Source organism: Fragaria vesca, linkage group LG3 (genome assembly GCF_000184155.1).
Source record: "Fragaria vesca subsp. vesca linkage group LG3, FraVesHawaii_1.0, whole genome shotgun sequence".
Classification (NCBI taxonomy): Eukaryota; Viridiplantae; Streptophyta; class Magnoliopsida; order Rosales; family Rosaceae; genus Fragaria; species Fragaria vesca.
Window position 1 is genome coordinate 18,477,242 of NC_020493.1, and position 20,725 is coordinate 18,497,966.

The following is a 20,725-nucleotide window of genomic DNA, read 5'->3' on the forward strand; positions in this document are numbered from 1 at the left end:
GCAAGATTTGAGCCCAAATTAACTGTTTTCCTCTTATTCCCACAATAAACAAACAAAACCACTCTAAAAGGGTCTCTCAGATTTGCTTTGCTTTGCTTTCTGGCTCTGTGCTCTGGGATTCACACATATCTCACCACTGGTGCTCATTTGATCTCAAAAGGTGACATCTTTTCACTTATTCAATCACTTCTCTTCCTGGGTTGTTGCTTAAGTTTTGTTTCTGATTGATAAGTAGAAACTTTCTGTTCTTTTTCTGCATAAAGAACCCAGATTTCAGTCCTCTATTAAGCTCAAACAAACCCTTTGTCAATAAAGTTCGCATCTTTTTGATGATGGGTTATAGAAAATTTGATCTATGCATCTGGGTTTTGTCAATCTTGAGTGTGGGTTGCTTCTGTAGTGGGTTTACTCCTGTAGACAATTACTTCATAGATTGTGGTTCACCAACTAATACTTCAGTTGGTAATCGTGTTTATCTAGCTGATAAGTTAGCTTCGAAATTCCTTTCAACCCCAAAAGATGTTCTTGTCACTGGTCCATTAACAAAAATCACTTCCTTGGATGATTCACCGCTGTATCAAACTGCAAGAGTCTTTACTGGGTCTTCAAAATTCACTTTTTCTATAGGCCAGACTGGTAGGCACTGGATCCGCCTCTATTTCTATCCATTCATTTCGGGTAGTTATGATCTGAGCAAGGCCAAATTCTCTGTTTCCACCCAAACCTATGGCCTGCTTAGTGATTTCAGTGTTCAAAACTCTTCTGTTATGAAGGAGTTTTCAGTGAATGTGACTTCGAGTAGCCTTGTTGTCACTTTCACCCCTTCGAGCGTTTCATTTGCATTCCTGAATGCCATAGAAGTTGTTTCTGTCCCCGATGATCTCATTACCGATGATGCCAGCCCCACTCCTGGCAAATTCCAGGGTCTGTTGAGTCAGGCATTGGAGACAACTTGGAGGGTGAATATGGGTGGACCTATGGTGACCTTTGAGAATGATACCTTGTGGAGAACATGGGTTCCTGATCAAGATTTTCTAGTGAACAAGAACTTGGCCAAAGATGTCTCAAATGTTGCAGCTGTTCAGTATGCAGAAGGTTTTGCAACTGCAGATACTGCTCCTAGAACTGTTTATGGTACTCTCACAGAGATGAACTCAGCCGATGATCCTAACAGCAATTTCAACGTGACCTGGGAGTTCAAGGTGGATTCTGGATTTCAATATCTGGTTCGCTTTCACTTTTGCGACATAGTAAGTAAAGCTCTAAATCAGCTTTACTTCAATGTGTATGTTGACTCTTTGAATGTTGCTCAGGATCTTGATCTGAGTACTATAACAGTTAACGTGTTGGCTGCAGCATATTACTTGGATTATGTTACAACATCAGTTGCCAATGACAAACTTCGGATCAGTATTGGTCCTTCCTCTGTGAATAATGCTTATCCCAATGCCATTCTAAATGGGCTTGAGATCATGAAAATGAACAACACAGATGGCAACCTCGGTGGAGCAGGCGGTGTGGTTGCTTCAAATTCAAGTTCAAAAAGTAATGTCGGAGTTATAGTGGGTGCCAGCGTTGGATCACTTATTGCAGTGGTGTTGGCTGCTATTCTCTTTATTGTGTGCAGAAGAAGGAAGGATAAAACAAACCAAGGCCATTCCAAGACATGGGCTCCTTTCTCCATGAATGGAACCAATTCACACACCATGGGAAGCAAGTACTCCTACGGAACAACTGCTAGTGCTGCTTCCAACTACCAGTATCGCTTTCCTTTTGGTGTAGTTCAAGAGGCTACAAACAACTTTGACGAGAGTTGGGTTATTGGAATTGGTGGTTTTGGGAAGGTTTACAAAGGAGAATTTAATGATGGAACTAAAGTAGCTGTCAAGAGGGGAAATCCACGGTCTCAACAGGGCCTTGCAGAGTTCAGGACAGAAATTGAGATGCTTTCTCAATTTCGTCACCGACATCTTGTGTCATTGATTGGGTATTGCGATGACAAGAGTGAGATGATTCTGATTTATGAATATATGGAGAATGGGACCCTGAAGAGTCATCTCTATGGCTCTGGTCTACCCAGCTTAACCTGGAAGGCAAGACTTGAAATATGCATTGGATCAGCTAGAGGACTTCACTACCTTCACACTGGTGATGCAAAAGCAGTTATTCATCGTGATGTGAAGTCTGCAAATATCTTGCTTGATGAGAACCTCATGGCCAAGGTTGCTGATTTTGGGCTTTCCAAGACTGGTCCAGAACTTGATCAGACCCATGTGAGTACTGCAGTGAAAGGGAGTTTCGGATACCTTGATCCTGAATATTTTAGAAGGCAACAACTGACAGAGAAATCAGATGTGTATTCATTTGGGGTGGTTTTGTTTGAGGTTCTTTGTGCAAGACCTGTCATAGATCCTTCACTCCCAAGGGAAATGGTGAACTTAGCTGAGTGGGCGATGAAATGGCAGAAGAAAGGGCAGTTGGAGCAAATCATAGATCCTACACTTGCAGGAAAAATAAGACCAGATTCTCTCAGAAAATTTGCAGAAACCGCAGAGAAATGCTTGGCTGACTATGGTGTTGACAGGCCTTCAATGGGTGATGTCTTGTGGAATCTGGAGTATGCTCTTCAACTTCAAGAGGCAGTAGTTCCAGGGGACCCTGAAGATAACAGTACCAATATGATTGGCGAGCTATCTCCACAAGTCAACAATTTCAATCACATCGACACAACTGCATCTCCTGGACAGTTTGAGGTCTCAAGTGTGGATGATCTTTCAGGTGTTTCCATGAGTAGAGTATTCTCACAGCTGGTAAAGTCCGAGGGTCGGTAACTGTTCTTCTGAGGTAGACTGTATTCCACGAGTTTTAGCTTCTCTTCTGATAAACTTTCGCAGATTAAACCTAATGAAGCATTCTGAGTTCTGTTTTGTACAGAAGGGGTGGTGGTTTGAGTGTGTTATGGCAAATTCATACAGATTTTGTATTTCTTATTAACTTCGCACACAATGTGAAGCAAACATTATAGAGTGGGATGGTTCCATAGTTTCTTCTCTGAACTCTGCAGCTTGTTTACAGCATGATTGCTTGAGGAAGATATTTCCAATCCAATGAAGTCTTCCGTACCAGAACCGGGTACAAAGGGTACAAGGTTACTCTTTCTTTTGCTGGTTTTTTTCATTAATAGCTTCAACATTTTTACTTCAGTAGATACGCTCTGTACAAGAGTGCAAGATTTGTATTAATTAGACAGTTTGTATTTTCTGGCTTGAACCTGTTCCTATTCAAGTTTTACGCTTGTGCTATTCAACAATTTGATCAGTAGAATCACTCATGGAATCTAAATTATATCTTTTCCGTCAAGGTGGTTTTCTATCCGAATTATATCCGAATTCTTAATTTGAATAGCCAAGGGTTTTTCTATTAGAAGCATGTCACATTTGGTAGCATGTCTCTACTAGACTAATCTTTATTTTGAATTTGAACCGTGATATGTTTCAATTTATTTATTTTTCTTTTTAAACACCCTCATTTCAAATCGGTCGTTGTATCTAGGCCCGAGGACTAATTAGCTAAAGGTCAGACAACCAGTAAGGTATTGCACCCTCTCTCCCAGCTGTATCGATCAAGGACACTCCCTCATGCTAAAAGTTGCAAATGTCATCAAATTGAGGTAGAAAAAGAATCCATCATTATCATCAATTGTGGCGATGGTTCTTGTCCTATTTCTTAGAAACTCAAGTCCATGATCCGAGATGTTAAAGCTCTTGTCTATTCTTTTGTTAGGATCTCCTTCTCCCACACCTTTAGAGAAGTGAATTTTCTCACGGATGTTATTGTTTCGGTTGGTCATTATCTTTTTTCGCCAAAGTATTGGTTAGACGGGGTTCCTCCTCGAGCTCATATGACCTATATTGTTGGATTTTTCTTGTGTTGGACCCCTTCCATGTAATTTATTTATAAAAAATTATAAAAAAACAAAAAAAACTGAGACGAGCGCTGATTGCTTTAAGACAACGGGCTGACCCGATGGGCCATTGCCCCCGGGACAAATGAAATCTATAACGGTCCGTATCAAGGAAACCAAAAACCCAAAAAAAAGTACAGAATCACCATTAAACAATCACTTTCATCGTGGCCCACATCATTCGGGCTTTTCCCTTCATCTGCCTACGTGGCGCCTCCTCATCGGCTGTTTCATGAGAGTTCTCGTTAACTTCCACGGTTCTGAACACACTCTTTCTCTACCCCATCACCCCTTGAATCGCTCGCTCTTCATCACAGGAAAAAGTTGAGAAATCAAACAAAACAGAAAAATTCGCATTCAACTCAGATCACTGATCAATCTGATTCCGCTTCTTCTCGCTACGTGATATTCTCTGTTTCTCTCCGGTTAATTTTCATGGATCATTTCTCTTCGTCATACATAACCGTAACCGTAACGCTAATTTTTCAGGTGATGAAACTCTCGGAGTACTGAACTAGTCAGACGATTCAATATGGCAAAAAAATCAGAGAAACCGGCGACCAAAACGGAGTCGTTTCCGGTGTGGTCGAAAGACGTGAAGGAATGCGAGGAGGAATTCAAGGTGAGCCGCGAGACGGGGCTGTCGTCGGAGGAAGTCGAGAAGCGGCGGGAGGTGTACGGCTGGAACGAACTGGAGAAGCACGAGGATCAGTCGCTCCTGAAGCTCCTGCTGGATCAGCTCAACGATACGCTCGTCCGGATTCTTCTCTTCGCGGCGGTCATCTCCTTCATTCTCGCCTGGTACGAAAGCGACGAGACCGGCGAGGTAGACGTCACGGCGTTCGTCGAGCCGCTGGTGATTTTTCTGATCCTGATCGTGAACGCGATCGTCGGAATCTGGCAGGAGAGTAATGCGGAGAAGGCGCTGGAGGCCTTGAAGGAGATTCAGTCGGAGCAGGCGGCGGTGGTGAGGGACGGGAAGAAGGTGCCGAATTTGGCGGCGAAGGAGCTCGTTCCCGGAGATATTGTGGAGCTGAGAGTCGGAGGTAAGGTTCCGGCGGATACGAGGGTTTTGAGTTTGGTGAGCTCGACGGTGAGGGTTGAGCAAGGGTCGCTGACCGGAGAGAGTGAGGCGGTTAGCAAGACGGCGAAGGCGGTGGCGGAGAATTCGGATATTCAGGGGAAGAAGTGTATGGTTTTCGCGGGAACGACGGTGGTGAACGGGAACTGCATGTGTTTGGTGACTCGGATTGGGATGAAGACGGAGATAGGGCAGGTGCATTCTCAGATTCATGAGGCTTCACAGATTGAGGAAGATACTCCGTTGAAGAAGAAGCTGAATGAGTTTGGAGAGATTTTGACAGCAATAATCGGTGTGATCTGCGCTTTGGTTTGGTTGATCAATCTCAAATACTTTCTCAGCTGGGAAATGGTGGATGGCTGGCCAACAAATTTCGCATTTTCGTTCGAGAGGTGTACTTATTACTTCAAGATTGCTGTGGCATTGGCCGTGGCGGCGATTCCAGAAGGCTTGCCTGCAGTGATCACCACTTGCTTGGCGCTTGGGACGAGGAAGATGGCTCAGAAGAATGCACTTGTGAGGAAGCTGCCGAGTGTGGAGACTCTTGGTTGTACTACTGTGATTTGTTCTGATAAGACGGGGACTCTGACTACTAATCAGATGGCCGTGGCGAAGCTTGTGGCTATTGGTAATAGGCCTGGGACTCTTCGATCCTTTGATGTCGAGGGAACAACATACGACCCTTCTGATGGGAAAATACCAGACTGGCCGCCGGCTGGTCATATGGATGCTAATGTTCAAATGATTGCAAAGATCTCTGCTTTGTGTAATGATGCTGGTGTTGAATTGTCAGGCAGTCATTATGTTGCCAGTGGAATGCCCACAGAAGCAGCCTTGAAGGTAAAGTGACATTCTTTCAAGTATATTTCTGTTTTTATGCTTTGGAAGTTTGCATAGATCATACAAAATGACACAGGTACCGTATGTTGTCACTCATCAATATCTATGTTCCATTACTGCTGCTGGCGATACCCCTATATGAAAGTGACCTGCGTACTGCAGCATGTTATTGTCAGATTGCAATCAATTAGTTAACCACTACTGTCCTGAAGTTGCAAAAAAAGTGTACGTGTTCTTTTTGCTGATGCAAAATTTTGTGGTTTTTGTTTCAGGTTCTGGTTGAGAAGATGGGAGTCCCTGAATCAGTCAATACTAGTGGTTCTAAGGATACACTGCGTAAGTAACCAACCCTAAAATCATCTCTTGGTACAAAATATTTCCTTGGGACTAAATTTTTCTTTTCTCATGTCATTATCACATTGAAGGTTGTTGTACACATTGGAAGGACGTTGATCGGCGGATTGCAACGCTTGAGTTTGACCGTGACCGCAAATCCATGGGTGTAATTGTGAATACTGGCGCAGGAAAGAACTCTCTTTATGTCAAGGTACATTTCTGCATAAAGCAAATCCATTGATCACAGTTACAGGATTTTTCAGTGACTCTGCACTTAATAAGAAAATATTGGATAAACATTTTTGTCTTATATTGAGTTATTGACAGTTGTAGGTGTACCAATTGATCCAAGAAATTTTATGTTATTCTTATTCCTTACTTAGAAGGATAGACTCACTTGTTGGTTTGTTGCTGATTTCTATTTATAAGCCCCAGTGATATCATTTTTTCTTCTTTTCTTTTTGCGTCTCTTTTCTTTTTAAATATTCATGTTTTACAGATTCAGTCCAAGTTTTTGTAATTTATGGTTCCCCTGCTACATCCTTGTTGACATATGATGAAGCAAACTCTTCGGTTTCAACTGTTTTTGCTGTATGAGTTTACATACACTCTCGGCTCTACTATTGTCTATTTCACATGCAAAAACAATGTATCCTCTTCCCAAGTCCCTGCCACTTTTCTAGATAATTAATAATCACAATGAGTACGTTAACTCATCTTTATCCACCTCTATGTACTGTTTCACCACATGTATCTTTTGTGCTTTGCCTTCCTTTCTAGTTCTATGATGTTGCATGTTTGAGATTTAGCAAAGATATTTGGATTGATATTGAGTACCTCTAGCAAATTCATTTTATTATGAATTTTGACCAAATCCCACTCGCTATTAAAATTTTGTAGGGTGCAGTTGAAAATTTATTGGAGCGCAGCTCATCCATTCAGTTGGTTGATGGCTCCATTGCAGAATTGGACCAAAATTTCAAGGATCTTATCTTAGGCAGCCTTCATGAAATGTCTACTAGTGCATTGCGCTGTTTGGGGTTTGCATACAAGGAGGACCTGCCAGAGTTCACAGGCTATAATGGTGATGAAGACCATCCAGCTCATCAGCAGTTACTTAATCCTTCCAATTACTCTTCAATTGAGAGTAAACTTGTATTTTCTGGCTTTGTTGGGCTAAGGGTGAGTTCTTCCTGTCTATTGTAATCTGTTACATTTTGGCTTTTCCTTTCCATATCTTTCTCACTGTTAAAACATGTGAATGTCCCGACTCCTGACAACATGCAATTGTGAATTCTTAAAGGATCCTCCACGGAAAGAGGTCCGTCACGCAATTGAGGACTGCAAAACTGCTGGAATCCGTGTTATGGTTATTACAGGAGATAACAAGGGTACAGCTGAAGCTATTTGCCGTGAAATAGGTGTATTTGGACCTTCTGGAAATATCAGTTCAAGAAGCTTAACGGGGAAAGATTTTATACATCACCATGATCAGAAAAATCATCTGAGACAAAGTGGAGGCCTTTTGTTTTCTAGAGCTGAACCAAGGCATAAGCAAGAGATAGTGAGGCTGCTAAAGGAAGATGGTGAAGTTGTTGCTATGACTGGTGATGGAGTGAATGATGCACCTGCCTTGAAGCTGGCTGACATTGGGATTGCCATGGGCATTGCCGGGACAGAGGTATATGATTGATGTTTTGTCTTTCTTTTTCCTTTTTCATTTCCCTTAGTCAGGTTCGTTGAATAAATACATGATCATGAGGAAGTCCTTCTAGTTTGTATCTGCACACCAATCGTATTTTGTTCATCACAAAAGATTCTCCTGCCCCTGCTTCCAATCGTTTTTGACACCCTATAACACCTTACTTGTGAAGTGGTCATGATTGTTATTGAAAGCCATTTAGTGGACTGTTCCACATCTTGTTCTTATGTGCATAGTACGCGCAGTCTTTATAATTATCTTCTCAAAGAAATCCTCAATGTTCAGATGTTATAATGCCACGCAATTTCCCTGATGCCTGGTCTACTTATTACAGGTTGCAAAGGAAGCCTCTGATATGGTATTAGCAGATGACAATTTTAGCACTATAGTTTCTGCTGTTGGACAAGGCAGATCTATTTACAACAACATGAAAGCTTTTATCAGGTTTGATTCATCTCGATCACGATTTCCCCAAATAAGACACTTGTTTTTCAAAGATAAATGTAACTGCTCCTGTCCAATCTTATTTGAGCTTGCATTAAGTTAGTATCCCTTGATTCTAAAAGAACTGCTGCTATAATTGGCCTCTCTAATCCCCTCCCCAAAATGCAGGTACATGATTTCATCAAACATTGGCGAAGTTGCCTCCATTTTCCTAACAGCTGCCCTGGGAATTCCAGAAGGCATGATTCCAGTTCAGCTTCTCTGGGTCAACCTGGTTACTGATGGACCCCCAGCTACAGCTTTGGGATTCAATCCTCCGGACAAAGATATCATGGAAAAGCCCCCTAGAAGAAGCAACGACTCATTGATCACTGCTTGGATCTTATTCCGTTATCTGGTACATGAACTGGTTATATTTCCCATCAAAAACATTTCAGATAACTTTGTGCTTTGTTCCACTTTACAATTCATTTCTCACCAGACATTGCTACATCCTTTTGGATCTATGGCAGGTGATTGGTGTCTATGTTGGTGTTGCAACGGTTGGGGTGTTTGTTATCTGGTACACCCATTCCTCATTTTTGGGCATTGACCTCAGCGCAGATGGCCATAGTCTTGTGACCTACAATCAACTAGCAAATTGGCACAAGTGCTCATCTTGGGAGGGGTTTTCAGCATCCAACTTCACAGCTGGATCTCAGGTGCTCACTTTTGACACAGAACCATGTGACTATTTCCTTAACGGCAAGATCAAGGCCTCGACGCTCTCCCTCTCAGTCTTGGTTGCCATTGAGATGTTCAACTCCCTCAATGCCCTGTCCGAGGACAGTAGCCTCCTGATAATGCCTCCCTGGGTTAATCCATGGCTCCTTCTCGCCATGTCTGTCTCCTTCGGCTTGCACTTTCTGATCCTCTACGTCCCCTTCCTTGCTCAAGTGTTCGGTGTCGTCCCCCTCAGCTTGAATGAATGGTTCTTGGTGTTGGCTGTTGCTTTTCCAGTCATCTTAATCGATGAGGTACTCAAGTTTGTGGGAAGATGTACAACTAGGTCAACTGACTCCGCAGTAGAAAAATCCAAGCGCAAGACAGAATGAGCAACAAGGATCTCTAGTATGACAACCACTTAGACTAACAGAGCAAATCAACAATAGTGCATTTTTAGTCCCACTATGCTAATTCAAAATCACAATCCATTCCAGAATACATTGTTCGTTTGTTACTGTGTTCATTCTTACTCTGCCTCAGCATTCAAAATAACAAATTCAATTTAAGAACTTGAAGCTCTGAGCCATCCAATTTGTTGAGGTTTTTACCACATAGATCATGGCTTACCCAATTTGTTCTTGAAATGTCAACACCAATTGTAGTTGAAAGTTCAGAAAATGGAGATGCAGAGATTGTAGACATAACAAAAGGAACAGGCTTTTCAATATCATTCAGAAACTGCAATCCAGAGAAGGAATTGCAAATCATAAACTAGCACAAACCCATTCGAAATCCCAGAAGCCTAAACCAGACTACTAATTACAAATTAAAAACCATAGAAACCCTAAAACACTTGATAACACTACTTCCATAAACCAAACCAACACCAGATCCCAACACTATTCTTGACAGCAAGACTTTCTCCTCCAGAAACCCTAACCTCCGAAACCATAGAGGGTCCTTCCCTGCCTCTTGAGAGCATACACGACGTCCATGGCGGTGACAGTCTTCCTCCGGGCGTGCTCGGTGTAGGTGACGGCGTCACGGATGACGTTCTCAAGGAAGATCTTGAGGACGCCTCTGGTCTCTTCATAGATGAGACCGGAGATACGCTTGACGCCGCCTCTGCGAGCCAAACGGCGAATAGCAGGCTTGGTGATGCCCTGGATGTTATCCCTGAGGACCTTCCTGTGACGCTTGGCTCCTCCCTTGCCCAATCCCTTGCCTCCCTTGCCGCGACCTGACATTTTCTCAATGGAAAATTGAAGAAGAGAAAAGCTTGATTGAGATGGAAGATGAGAGAATTGAAGTGATTTGGTGGGGAAGATAGTGGGGGGTTTTTATAGGAGAGGGGATTAGGGATTTGAGATTGGAATTGGGGAAGGGAAGCAAGGCGGACTTCATTGTGGTCGTTGGATGCGGGTGCCTATCGACGGCCTAGGGCCTCGATCCGCGTCATGGGTTCTAACGCAATATGACCCGTTGATATTAGTGGTAATCTACGGTAGGGAAGACGTGTTTTCGGTTTGACACGGATCGTGGTTTTCTTAAAAGCACAAAGGCTCGCTATTTGAAATTTTGAAATGAATTTGTTTTCGCCTTTTCGGGATGGGATGCCTTCTTACCGAAGTAGTGAAGTTACGGAATAACCCTTTCCAAGGGAAAATAAACATGGCTAGTTATTATACTTTTTATTTTTACAGTATTAATAAATAATAACTCAGATATTACGAACTAAATTGTACCATTTGGTCTAGTAACATAAGTTTCTCATTATAAGTGAGAGGTCGTAGGTCGATTCACATTATTGTAGCACATTAATTGTGCATTTGATAAAAAAAGAAGATTAAATTCAATTTAACCTCCTGATTTTTAAGCCTAAAATCAGTTTGGTCCTTGACTTTTTGTTTTAATTACGTTGATCCTTGTATTCTCAAACATCATTAACCATGTCCAAAATTTTAATATGGATCCAAAGATAACGTCATCGATGTACAATTTAGCAAAATAATTAATGGGTGAGTTCATCTTTACCGGTAAAAAGTGAGCTAATTTAGTCAACCTATCAACTATAACCCAAATACCATCATGTCCCTTCATTGATCGAGGTAGATAAGTCACAAAATCCATTGTAATGTGATACCACTTCCATTCTGGGATTAGTAATGACTGCATTAATCCATGTGGCTTTCCATGTTCAGCTTTTACTAGTTTACAAATTGAACATTGCGCAACATATTCTCCAACATCTGTCTTCATTCCTCTCCACCAATATTTCCTCTTCAAATCTCGGTACATTTTAGTGCTCCCTGGGTGTATTGAAAAACGAGTTCGATGTGCCTCATCCATTACCATTCTCATGACCTCTTTATTCCTTGGGATTGCAATTCTGCCCTTGAATTGTAGACTTCCATCAATGTATAGCTTCCAAGCACTTTGTTTGCTTCAATCTGCTGCCGAATTGCCTGCAATTCTGAGTCTTTCCACTGACTTTGAATAACAAGTTGCAACAGTTTCGGTTCTAGGCGAACTTGGGACAAAAGCATGCATGTTCTTGGCCGTTGTAGTTTCAGTTTATATTCCTCAATGGTCTGGAATAATTCTGTATCAGCTAGCATTAAACTTGACAAAGTACCCCTTATCTTCCTACTCAAAGCATCTGCTACCATATTCGCCTTTTCCGGGATGATAATGCAAGTCGAAGTCATAATCCTTCATGTATTCCATCCATCGCCTCTGCCTCAGATTTAAATCACGTTGAGTGAAGATGTATTTCAGGCTTTTATGATCACAGAAGACAGTGAACTTACTCCCATACATATAACACCTCCAAATCTTTAATTCATGAACAACTGCTGCCAACTCCAAGTCATGTGTAGGATAGTTCACTTCATGTATCTTGAGTTGTCTGGTACCATAGGCTGCCACTCTTCCATTTTGCATCAACACACACCAAAGTCCTTGAGCTGAAGCATCAGTATATATCTCAAATGGATCTTCATTGTTAGGTAGAACAAGTACTAGGGCAGTTGTCAGTTTCTTCTTGAGTTCCTCAAACGCTAACTCACATTTATCGTTCCACTCGAATTTTACTCCTTTCCGAGTTAAACGAGTCAATAGAGAAGCAATCTTAGAAAAATTGTTGATGAAGCGTCAGTAGTACCCAGCTAATCCAAGGAAACTTCTAATCTCAGAGACATTCTTTGGTCGATTCCAGTTTAGCACTGCTTCCACCTTACTAGGATCAACTGCTATGCCATCACCAGATATGACATGCCCAAGAAATCGTACTTCAGACAACTAAAATTCACACTTTGATTTCTTAGCGTACAATTGGTTTTCCAGCAACGTTTGCAGAACAATTTGCAGGTGCTTCTCATGCTCCTCTGCTGTCTTAGAATATATTAGGATGTCATCAATGAAAACGATCACAAAATGGTCTAAGTACGGTCGAAAAATTATGTTCATGAGGTCCATGAATGTTGCAGGTGCATTAGTCGATCCAAACGGCATGACAACAAATTCAAAATGCCTGTACCGTGTTCGGAATGCAGTCTTAGGAATATCCTCTTCTCTAACCCGAAGTTAATGGTAGCCTGATCTCAGGTTGATCTTTGAGAAGTACTTGGCCCCAAAAAGTTGATCAAATAATTCATCGATCCGTGGTAGTGGATACTTGTTCTTTATGGTAATCTGGTTCAACTTTCGATAATCAACACATAACCTCTATGTCCCATCATGCTTTCTAGCAAACAAAACAAGTGCTCCCCAAGGTGAACTACTTATACGGATGAAACCCTTCTTCTCTAAGTCATCTAACTGTGCTCTGAGCTCTCTTAATTCTGTTAGAGCCATTCGATAAGCAGGCATTGATATTGGTGTGGTTCCAAGTACCAAGTTGATGCGAAACTCTACATCCCTTTCAGGAGGTACTCCAAACAATTCTTCTGGAAATACCCAGGGTATTCATCTACCACTGGAATAGGTTTCTGAACACAATTTGATGTGTCTGTGGTTGCTAATAAAAGACCATAACACAACAACACTCTCTTATTCTGAAAGCAAGGCTTCAATAACGGATTCGGTGGAGAATATCTCTCATCAAGTCGTATAACTAAATCTCCTTCTCCAGGTGGTCTTACTCTTACTTCTCTCCTGTCACAATCAATCAGGGCACGGTGTACTCATAGCCAATTCATTCCCAAAATTAGGTCATAATCCCACATCTCTAAAGGATATAAATCAGTGGTGATGCACTCATTTGCAACTAGTAAATTAGTAATAGACAAGAAGTATAGATTCTATCCACTAGTGCTCCCTCACTTAAGGGTGTTTTGAGATGCGAGGGTCTTTCTAATATATGGGCTTCTAGTTTTATTAACTCAGCAAAGTAAGCAGAAATGTGATGCACCAGTATCTATTAAGACTCTAGCTTCAGTATGAGATAAAAGAATAGTACCCTTGTAATACCCGACTATTAGAAAATAATAATAATATTAATGATAATGATAAAAATAAAAATAAATAAAAAATAATATAATAAATAAAGAATGTGAAAGAGACTAGAAGGGTTGGATTAAAACCAACAAAGGGAAGGAGAAAAAGGGAGGACGCGAACCTCCTAGATGGATCTCTCACTCTTCTGGGGACTTCTCTTTGGAAGAGAAAAGGGAGACCACCAAACTATTTAGTCACTCCTTTCTCTTACACCCGTTGATGGTGGAGGAGGAGGAGGAGGAAGGGGGCAGACTAAGGGACACACGAGAACCTTCGAGCTCCCTTTCACCCTCAACTCAATCTCATCAAGGCAGTCATCTGGAACGAGGAAGAGGAAAATAAAATTGGCCGTTAGATCGATCGATTATGTATGGCGTGCATCTAGGTCGAGTTCGTTAAGACTAAGGTTGAGCAATAAATTGTTGATTTGCAAAAGGAAAAGAATCAAATTTTTGAGGGTAAGTTCTGAACCTTGAATTGAAATTCTATGCTATTGAAAGTGACGAATTAAGAATTATTTTCTTGAATAAATCGGGTCAGGGTGTTACAACCCTCAAGTGTAATATATGGATCTTCTTCCTTGTGTTCTGTCACTTCAAAACCCCTTCCTCTACGAGTGCTATTGCCATGTCCAACGCCACGGCCATGATTACCCTGATTTGTCATGCGAAAAGTTCCTTCTTGTAGTTGTTGCGTATTCTGCTGTGTTGTCTCACTGTTTGCAGGCCTTAATGGTATGTTTTGTGGCGTAGCTGCTGATCTAGAAGCTGCTATGTGAGGACACCTTGTTCTAACATGTCCAACTTCTCCATAGTGGTTACAAATGATAGGCCCAACATCCCTTCCACCAGATCCGCTTCTTTCCCCTCGTGTTCTCTTCAGGTTCTGCTTAGTTATCTTTCCCCTTGATCCTCTTGAATCGTTTGGGACACCACGTCGCCTTCTCCTGAAATTCAGATAGTCTTGCTCCAGCTTATAAGCTGCATTTACGACCGTGTTATAGCTAGTTAGGTTCTGCCCTACAATGTGTTTTCTAATAGGCCATATAAGTCCTTGTTCGAACTTAAGTGCCTTCTTCTCATCTGTGGCTACCATTTCAGGTGCAAACTTGCTAAGCTCAGTAAACTTGGCCACATACTCAGCCACACTCTCTGAAAACTGCTATTCAAGTTGCTGAAATTGCTTCACTTTTGTTTGTCTCAAGGCTGGAGGAAAATACTGATCATAGAAATGCTTTTCAAATTCCTCCCAGGTCATCCTTGCAACATTGTATCGATCACATATTGTTTCCCACCAAGTATCAGCCTGACCCTCGAATACATGAGTAGCCAAGTTGATTTGGTATTCTGGTGGCATATGCAGTGTGCGTAGCTTCTTCTTAATGTGCTTCATCCAAGTTTCTGCTTTATCTGTCTCAGAGGTATCGTAAAACTGTAAGGGTTTTATTTTCAGAAAACGATCAAGATTAGACATTTCCCGTTCACGCTCACGCTCTTCGGCTGTAAGTTGTTCAGATGCACGTTGTTGGGCTTGAAAAGACTGTGCACGCTCATCTCCTGAAGTGGGTGGCATCTTGTCAACAAGATCAATGAACTGAAACAATATAAGAGATTCAATATAGGACCAACAAGAATTACATAATGACGACCCCAAAGAATGAAGATTTTCGAAAGAAGCTGGACAAATAAGAAGCAATTAAGAGGACTTCGAGCTTGGTAGCAAAGTAAAAAGACTCACAAAGTATAGGTAAGAACTAGAAACTTAACAATCCATAAATGATGATGAGACAAGGAAAACCAAGTGCTCTTATATCATTTTCTGTAACAGCCCAGTCCCTACCATTGAGATATTGTCCGCTTTGGGCCTACCGGCCCTCACGGTTTTGTTCTTGAGGTTTCACCCCAAAACGCGTTTCAATATAAGGTGCTAGCTCTACACATATAAGCACGACAACTTGTCTCCCACGGGCAATGTGGGAGAGGTGCACCTACTAGCCTGCATGCCTAGTTAGGTCACCACAACAATGTTTAAAATGATGAAGGCGTGAGGTGAGGCGTCAAGTCGGAGCCTCAAGCCTTGGAAGCTTTGAGGCGAAAAGGCGAAGCCTTTTATGCATTCTAATATTTTAATTAAAAATAAATAAATTATAGCTATAAAGTCAATACATTCATACATTTAAAATTGAAATTAAGTAGCTATACCACAATTTTTTTCCCACACTTAAGTATGGTCTTTTTCTCTATCACTATTTAGTTGACCATTCACAGAAGAACCCATGATCAATAAAACCCAAAACTTGTTCACCAATTACAATAGAATCTGAAGTTTAATAAATTACATTTTAATCAATTCTAATTGATTGAAAGAACAGTTGAAAAGCATTTAATAGATTAAAAAGAAGTAAACCTTATAATTATTTTCTCTTTAAACCCAAAGCCAAACTCTTGTTAAAAAAAAAAACCAAAACAAAACAATGTAGTTTTAAAGGTATTTTTTTTTTAAAAATACACACGCAAAAGGCGACGTCTTTTTCACCTTAGCACGCCTTGGTACGCTATTGTCTCGTCTTTTGAGACAAACGCCTTTTAGATAGCGCCTTGAGGCAAAATGGCCACGTCTCGCCTCGTCTTACGCCTTAGGCATGCCTCAACAGAGGACATAAGTACCAAACATGCACTACTAGTATTAAAATACCTTAAGACTGTTTTAGTAATTAACAACCTTATCACGATTTCGATTCTTACATTTTAGTAAACACATAAATCGAAATCAAGTTAAGTAATATTTCTGATTACACATAACAAGTAAATAGAGGAATGAGGATGATTCCCTCTTATCTACCCCTCTCAAGGGATGAAGGAAGTATCTTATGTAAATAACGTGTATCTACACATACATATGTATCTAAACATCTCTACTATTAGAAAACGAGATGCTCATTTGGTGTCTTTGGTGAAGTTTTTTTTTTTAAATTACCAAAAAACCAAGGTAATAAAAATTATCAAAGAAATAAAAATAAGTTACTATTAGACATAACCGTAAAATAACAATGAAATTTTCAGGAGAAAAAAAAAAAGATAATTATTTTGAAAATAAGATAATCAGATTCATTACACGTGCAACACGGGTAAAAGACACGTACATATGTAAACTTCTCATATTTTGTAAACCCACGTGCGGACGTGCGGGTAAAAAGCTAGTACATATGTAAACGACGTGTAACTTTTACCCTTTTACCGGAGAATACGACTTCCTCGCTTCCAGGCTCCGGGCTAGTCAATTGATCCTTAAACCCTAAACCTCCATAAAACCCCTGGAAATCGAATCTCCAAATTCCTTCAATTCTTTCCAGCCATGGGCTTCTTCGACCTTTGCATACCCTACACCGACCACCCGCCGCCGGACCGCTCAACCCGCGCAAAGCTCGTGACCAAGGCCCTCGAGCTCGGCTACTCCGGCGTCGCCTACAACCGTACGATCAAGGGCGTCATGTCCGATCGCGACCGTTGCTCCATCCCCCTTCTTTCTCTCCCTTCTCTCCTCAAACTCTCTCCCCACCTCACCTCCTCCGTCGCCTTCCACCGCGACCTCCTCGCCGTCCCACGCGCCACCCCTTTCCGCCAGTACACGCGCCTCACCGTCTGCGCCGACACCCCTGCTCAAGCCCAGGCCCTCAACTCAGGCAACCCCATTTTGAAGACCTACGACTTGGTGGCTGTCAAGCCCATGAACCAGTCCGCTTTCGATCAGGCCTGTGAGAAGTTGGAGGTTCATGCTCTACATACATTGTCTTTGATTCCTTTCGGTTTGGTTTGCTTTGGTATTTTGTGGATGAATCGCTATTGTTTTTTGTGTAGGTAGATATAATTGCCATTGATTTTTCGGAGAAGTTGCCGTTTCGATTGAAGCAGCCTCTGGTTAAAGCTGCCATTGAGGTTCGATTTTCGTTGTCTGTATTCGTTTTAATGGTTGAATTGTTTGGTTTGGTGATAAAGAGTTTGTATGTGTGTTGGACATGCAGCGGAAAGTGTATTTTGAGATCACATACGCCGGGTTTATTGCTGATGTTCAAACAAGGAGGCAAATTATAACCAATGCTAAGGTAAGACGATATCACATTGTTAAAGAAATAGGGAACAAGTACACCCAGAATATGCAATTCTGCATTACTAATTTTACTATTCGCTTTGCTTGAAAACTGAGAATGTAAGACGGTGATTTTACTTTCAACTTTACAGTGTTTTAGGGTCATCTGCTGCATGCCAATACAACATTTACTACTTGGATGCCTATATGGCCGGAAACACTATTTAGTATATCATAGTTGTTGGGTATTAGTTTGTAGTTGTCAGTTTTATGTACGATAATGTTTTGCTCTTCAGTTACTTGTAGATTGGAGTCGAGGAAGGAATATAATTATCTCTAGTGCTGCCCCAACTGCAAATGAATTTAGAGGGCCCTATGATGTTGCAAACTTAATGTCATTGCTTGGTCTCTCTGTGGAACGAGCTAAAGCAGCTATTTCAAGAAATTGTAGGTATGACGGCTTTCATAAATGTCATAGAGCTGTTGATCTGGAGATTGTTCCTCTCTAAGTTTTTTAGATGAATGTCTTGCAGGACTCTCTTATCTAATGCAGTGAGAAAAAAACACTATCATAAGGAAGCCATTAGAGTTGAAGTACTACCATCAAGTCAAGAAATTGATGGGAACAAATCCTGGTCTAGTGATTGGGATCCCATATCCAGTGGCGAAGGTGATTTGCTTTTAGATGATTTGGCAAAAGCTTTCAGTAATTCCAGTACTAAAGCAACCAAAACGGTCAAAGCCATTGATTTTGCTTCGGTTATTGACAGCACGCCATCACTTGGATTTCAAGTGAACGATCTTATATCTGGAACTAATGTGGTTGTGTCACAACCATTGGCTACTCAGAAAAACATCCTTTCTGCTCCCCAGCTAAATGTGCAATTAGTTGCAAATAATGGAGTACAAGAACAATCTGTTATAAATGATACTATGTTGGAGCAGCGAAGGTTCAAAAGTGAAAATCCTCAGAAATTGTATTCATCTTGTGATACTACCAAAGCTGTTACCAGTGTTATTGCAATTGAAGATCGTACGATAACCACTAGAGTAGAACCAAATATTCCAGATGAAACTGGTGGGATTACTACAGAAACACTTGATGTGGAATCACAGAAGTCTGGGATTGCAAATGCTTCTATGGAAATTGAAGTTCCTACAACCACTGGACAAGAACCCATGAATTCAGCTGAATCAATGGGGATTACAGTAGAAACTCATGATGTGCAATCACTGAAGTCTGTGACTGCTGAAACTTTTGAAGATGCTATGGAAGTTGAAGCTCCTACGACCACTGGAGTGGAAACAAAGAATCCAGATGGAATAGATGGGGTTGCTACAGAAATTTATGATGTGCAATCACAGAAGAGTATGACTAATAGTGAAGTGAATGTTGTGCCACCTCAGGTCAATTTAACATTTTATGCACTAGACATTGGGTTGAGTTCTGCTTCAAATACTGATTCTGAAGTTCAAGTTCCCACTAATTATCAGGACAGTGATATTCCCGGTCCTCATAGTGAGGAGGCTGATAGTTGTAGAAGTGGTGATATACAAAGTGATCTAATGGATGACGTTCTAACAGGTAAAGCAAAAAACTCTTTGCCTCTGGATTCTGCCTTGGATAAAAGTACTCCGGAAATGGATGAATTGAGGGAATCTGGAGATGATGCAGTTGTACTGGCAAATCAAGTTCCTGTTCTGGATTCTAATGTTGAGATGATAGTAGCTTGTGATTATTCAGTTGCAAATCATGGGACAGCAGAGGTGATAATGGATGAGCAAGAACATGGGAAAACTGATGGTGAATTGAGCTATCCAGCCTTGGTTCAATCTGAATCAGGTATGACTTCTTTTCTTACGTGTGTTTTCAGCTCATCTTCCTTTTTTTTGTTGTATTGTGATATTTTTCCAGATACTGTTTTGTTTTTATGTAGTCTGACTTGTGAGAATGACTGTCCTTTTAGAGTGTAGTAATTTCTACACACATATTTAACCCATGAACTTGGAAACCATGTAACTGTTACCTATTATGGGTCCTTCATAGTTGATAGACTGTCCTCTGGGCAAATACAACTGCTTTGATGTTTATTGTTTTTTTGTTCAGAGAATGTGTTCCTGAGTATAGATTGTTTTGTTATCTTTATGTCTTAAAACACACAGTTTCATATCACAAAATTCAACTCTTTGCAAAAGTTTAGGTAACAAGGGAATGAAGGGATGATGGTTGGACGTTTGATTATTATTGTTATCCTGTTTGATGATTCTTCAAGTTGATTTGGCCCATTTTACTGAATATCAAATGTCAACATTTTTTCCCTATTAATTCTCAGTAATTGGTTCCAAACAAAAAGAAAAATATCTGAAGAAGTCTACCATATATCTTCACCCAATTTACAGCTTTGTACCAGTTTGAAAATTTCTTATCCATCATCCACCGCTGACACATTCTTTGGCTGCAGGGAAATCCAAGGCAAAACGAAAAAAACCTCACCAGGTGATATTGCTTCCTCTCAAGCGATTACTGCATACTAAACCTTTTAAAAGGGCTCGGAAAAGTAAAAGGAGACATAAGATGGCATAACTACGCAATGATTTCCAATATTAATATTTTTGGTGTTCGTCTTGTCGAACTAGGTGAGCATAATTTGTTGCATATTTATCTTTCTTGATCATTTGGTATCCATTTATGTTACTGAATGTAAATTTGTCATCAGCCTCAAGGTCCCTTACTGATGGTCTAGTCTCAAATTTTGATCCTAAAAGCAATTTTGTCCATGATTGTGTTTAATCTTCTATACAATTCTGTTTAGCACTCGACTATGAAACTTCAGATGTGCTCCTATACCTTAATATGTTAGTGTAAGATTAAACGTTGAAGATGGTGTAGAACCCGGATCCTCTCCTCATGAGTTGGTCCTCATATTTCCTCATGAGAGGATCTCAGCCTTTTATTTTGAACCAATGGCTGAGATCTTCTTAGTTAATTTTAACCCCCTATTACCCAACTTACTCACTTACTCTCCCTCTTCTCCTCAAAATATCGGGCTGCTCGGGCTGCTCTCTCTCT

At 40.9% G+C, this 20,725-nt stretch overlaps 6 protein-coding genes across 6 annotated transcripts; 4 read left to right on the top strand and 2 right to left on the bottom strand.

Moving 5' to 3' along the window:
- Window positions 1-289: 289 nt before the first annotated feature.
- LOC101310588 (receptor-like protein kinase HERK 1-like) lies at window positions 290-3,308 on the top strand. Its single transcript, XM_004294579.1, has one exon. The coding sequence runs from the start codon at window positions 330-332 to the stop codon at window positions 2,829-2,831; it is 2,502 nt and encodes an 833-aa protein (XP_004294627.1). The 5' UTR covers window positions 290-329; the 3' UTR covers window positions 2,832-3,308.
- A 1,188-nt stretch (window positions 3,309-4,496) lies between these two features.
- LOC101304465 (calcium-transporting ATPase 4, endoplasmic reticulum-type-like) lies at window positions 4,497-9,572 on the top strand. The gene is made up of 8 exons (XM_004295908.1): window positions 4,497-5,885; window positions 6,158-6,221; window positions 6,311-6,432; window positions 7,122-7,403; window positions 7,525-7,902; window positions 8,258-8,367; window positions 8,536-8,764; window positions 8,880-9,572. The coding sequence occupies exons 1-8, from the start codon at window positions 4,497-4,499 to the stop codon at window positions 9,459-9,461; spliced, it is 3,156 nt and encodes a 1,051-aa protein (XP_004295956.1). The 3' UTR covers window positions 9,462-9,572.
- Window positions 9,573-9,778: 206 nt separating this feature from the next.
- On the bottom strand, window positions 9,779-10,471 carry LOC101310876 (histone H4-like). The gene has a single exon (XM_004294580.1). It carries the CDS (start codon window positions 10,317-10,319, stop codon window positions 10,008-10,010), a length of 312 nt encoding a protein of 103 aa, XP_004294628.1. The 5' UTR covers window positions 10,320-10,471; the 3' UTR covers window positions 9,779-10,007.
- Window positions 10,472-14,730: 4,259 nt separating this feature from the next.
- On the bottom strand, window positions 14,731-15,141 carry LOC101305057. Its single transcript, XM_004295909.1, has one exon. It carries the CDS (start codon window positions 15,139-15,141, stop codon window positions 14,731-14,733), a length of 411 nt encoding a protein of 136 aa, XP_004295957.1.
- Window positions 15,142-16,923: 1,782 nt separating this feature from the next.
- On the top strand, window positions 16,924-18,528 carry LOC101305355 (ribonuclease P protein subunit p30-like; the record flags this gene model as incomplete). Its single annotated transcript, XM_004295910.1, has 5 exons — window positions 16,924-17,337; window positions 17,427-17,504; window positions 17,591-17,671; window positions 17,952-18,106; window positions 18,189-18,528. Coding segments are annotated over exons 1-5 (1,068 nt in total), but the record flags the coding sequence as incomplete, so codon positions are not given.
- A 40-nt stretch (window positions 18,529-18,568) lies between these two features.
- Window positions 18,569-20,390, top strand: LOC101311169. Its single transcript, XM_004294581.1, has 2 exons — window positions 18,569-19,498; window positions 20,118-20,390. The coding sequence occupies exons 1-2, from the start codon at window positions 18,589-18,591 to the stop codon at window positions 20,237-20,239; spliced, it is 1,032 nt and encodes a 343-aa protein (XP_004294629.1). The 5' UTR covers window positions 18,569-18,588; the 3' UTR covers window positions 20,240-20,390.
- Window positions 20,391-20,725: the final 335 nt, after the last annotated feature.

What these genes read in the sequence shown, in the direction of transcription:
- LOC101311169 (XM_004294581.1), top strand. Translation starts at nt 18,589, where the DNA reads ATGTTGGAGCAGCGAAGGTTCAAAAGTGAAAATCCTCAGAAATTGTAT. An exon ending in CTTGGTTCAATCTGAATCAG is followed by an intron (nt 19,499 to 20,117) that starts GTATGACTTCTT and finishes CTTTGGCTGCAG; the next exon opens with GGAAATCCAAGGCAAAACGA.
- LOC101310588 (XM_004294579.1), top strand. Translation starts at nt 330, where the DNA reads ATGATGGGTTATAGAAAATTTGATCTATGCATCTGGGTTTTGTCAATC.
- LOC101310876 (XM_004294580.1), bottom strand. Translation starts at nt 10,319, where the DNA reads ATGTCAGGTCGCGGCAAGGGAGGCAAGGGATTGGGCAAGGGAGGAGCC.
- LOC101304465 (XM_004295908.1), top strand. Translation starts at nt 4,497, where the DNA reads ATGGCAAAAAAATCAGAGAAACCGGCGACCAAAACGGAGTCGTTTCCG. An exon ending in TGGGCATTGCCGGGACAGAG is followed by an intron (nt 7,903 to 8,257) that starts GTATATGATTGA and finishes TACTTATTACAG; the next exon opens with GTTGCAAAGGAAGCCTCTGA. An exon ending in GGATCTTATTCCGTTATCTG is followed by an intron (nt 8,765 to 8,879) that starts GTACATGAACTG and finishes GATCTATGGCAG; the next exon opens with GTGATTGGTGTCTATGTTGG.
- LOC101305057 (XM_004295909.1), bottom strand. Translation starts at nt 15,141, where the DNA reads ATGCCACCCACTTCAGGAGATGAGCGTGCACAGTCTTTTCAAGCCCAA.